Source organism: Onychostruthus taczanowskii, unplaced genomic scaffold (assembly GCF_017590055.1).
Source record: "Onychostruthus taczanowskii isolate IOZ18803 unplaced genomic scaffold, ASM1759005v1 scaffold1876, whole genome shotgun sequence".
NCBI classification, from domain to species: Eukaryota; Metazoa; Chordata; class Aves; order Passeriformes; family Passeridae; genus Onychostruthus; species Onychostruthus taczanowskii.
Window position 1 is genome coordinate 40 of NW_024499102.1, and position 1,352 is coordinate 1,391.

General features: G+C 68.6%; 1 protein-coding gene across 1 annotated transcript; it reads left to right on the top strand.

The window, feature by feature from the left end:
• Positions 1–806: 806 nt before the first annotated feature.
• On the top strand, positions 807–1,147 carry LOC121334250 (elongation factor Ts, mitochondrial-like; the record flags this gene model as incomplete). Its single annotated transcript, XM_041401213.1, has 2 exons — positions 807–959; positions 1,040–1,147. Coding segments are annotated over 2 exons (261 nt in total), but the record flags the coding sequence as incomplete, so codon positions are not given.
• Positions 1,148–1,352: the final 205 nt, after the last annotated feature.

The following is a 1,352-nucleotide window of genomic DNA, read 5'->3' on the forward strand; positions in this document are numbered from 1 at the left end:
GCAGGCTCAGCCCTTGGGGGGTGGGTGGGCTGCGGGGTCGGGTCTGGTCTGTGCCCCCCCTGTGGCCCCCCTGGCCTGGGGATTCTGGGGTGACCCCATCAATAACAGGGGACACTGGGGTGACCCTGTCAGTGTTAGGGACACTGAAGTGACCCTGTAAGGACCGGGACGGCCCTGTCAGTACTGGGGGACACTGGGGTGACCCTGGCAGTGACAGGGACATTGGGTTGGCCCTGTCAGTGCTGGGGACACTGAGGTGACCCTGTCAGTGCTGGGGTGACCCTGTCAGTGCTGGGGACACTGGGGTGACCCTGTCAGTGCTGGGGACACTGGGGTGACCCTGGCAGGGCTGGGGTGACCCTGTCCCCTCCCCTGTGTCCCCCCAAGCCAAGGGGCAGTGATGGGGACTCTGGGGTGACCCCATCAATGACAGGGGACACTGGGGTGAGCCTGGCAGTGACAGGGACATTGGGTTGGCCCTGTCAGTGCTGGGGTGACACTGTCAGTGCTGGGGTGACCCTGTCTCCTCCCCTGTGTCCCCCCAAGCCAAGGAACAGTCATGGGAACACTGGGGTGACCCTGTCAGTGCTGGGGACACTGGGGTGACCCTGGCAGTGACAGGGACATTGGGTTGGCCCTGTCAGCGCTGGGATGACTGTGTCAGTGCCGGGGACACTGAGGTGACCCTGTCAGTGCTGGGGTGACCCTGTCTCCTCTCCTGTGTCCCCCCAAGCCAAGGAGCAGTCATGGGGACACTGGGGTGACCCTGTCAGTGCCGGGGTGACCCAGTGGTGACCCTGTGGTGACCCTGTCCCCCCGTGTGTCCCCAGGCCGAGGCCTGGCTCGAGGCCGAGTCGCGCCGCCAGGGCTGGGCCCGAGCCGCGGCCCCCGGGGCTGCCCGGGCCCGGGAGGGGCTCGTGGGGGTCCTGAGCGAGGGCTCGGCCGCCGTCATGGTGGAGGTGAGTGAGGGGCGGTTTGGGGGTCCCCGCTGTCCCCCCCAGGGGGTCTCTGTGTCCCCAGGGTCACCGTGTCCCCCCAGGTGAACTGCGAGACGGATTTCGTGGCGCGGACCCCCGACTTCCAGCAGCTGGTGGAGATGGCGGCCAGAGGGGTCCTGGGGCACTGCCAGGGGGCCTCGGGCACCAAGGTGGGGTGGCAGGGGGGGCTCTGGGCTTCCGGGGCGTTTGGGGGTGCTGGGGGAGTTGGGGTGGCACAGATGGTGTTGGGTTGTTGGGGACCCAACACCCCCCGAGAGCCGCCGGTGACCGAGGGCAGCCGCTCCGGTCCCCCCGCGTGTCCCCCGTTGTCCCCCCCCGCCGTGACGTCACCAGCCGCCTCCCGGGACAAGTAAC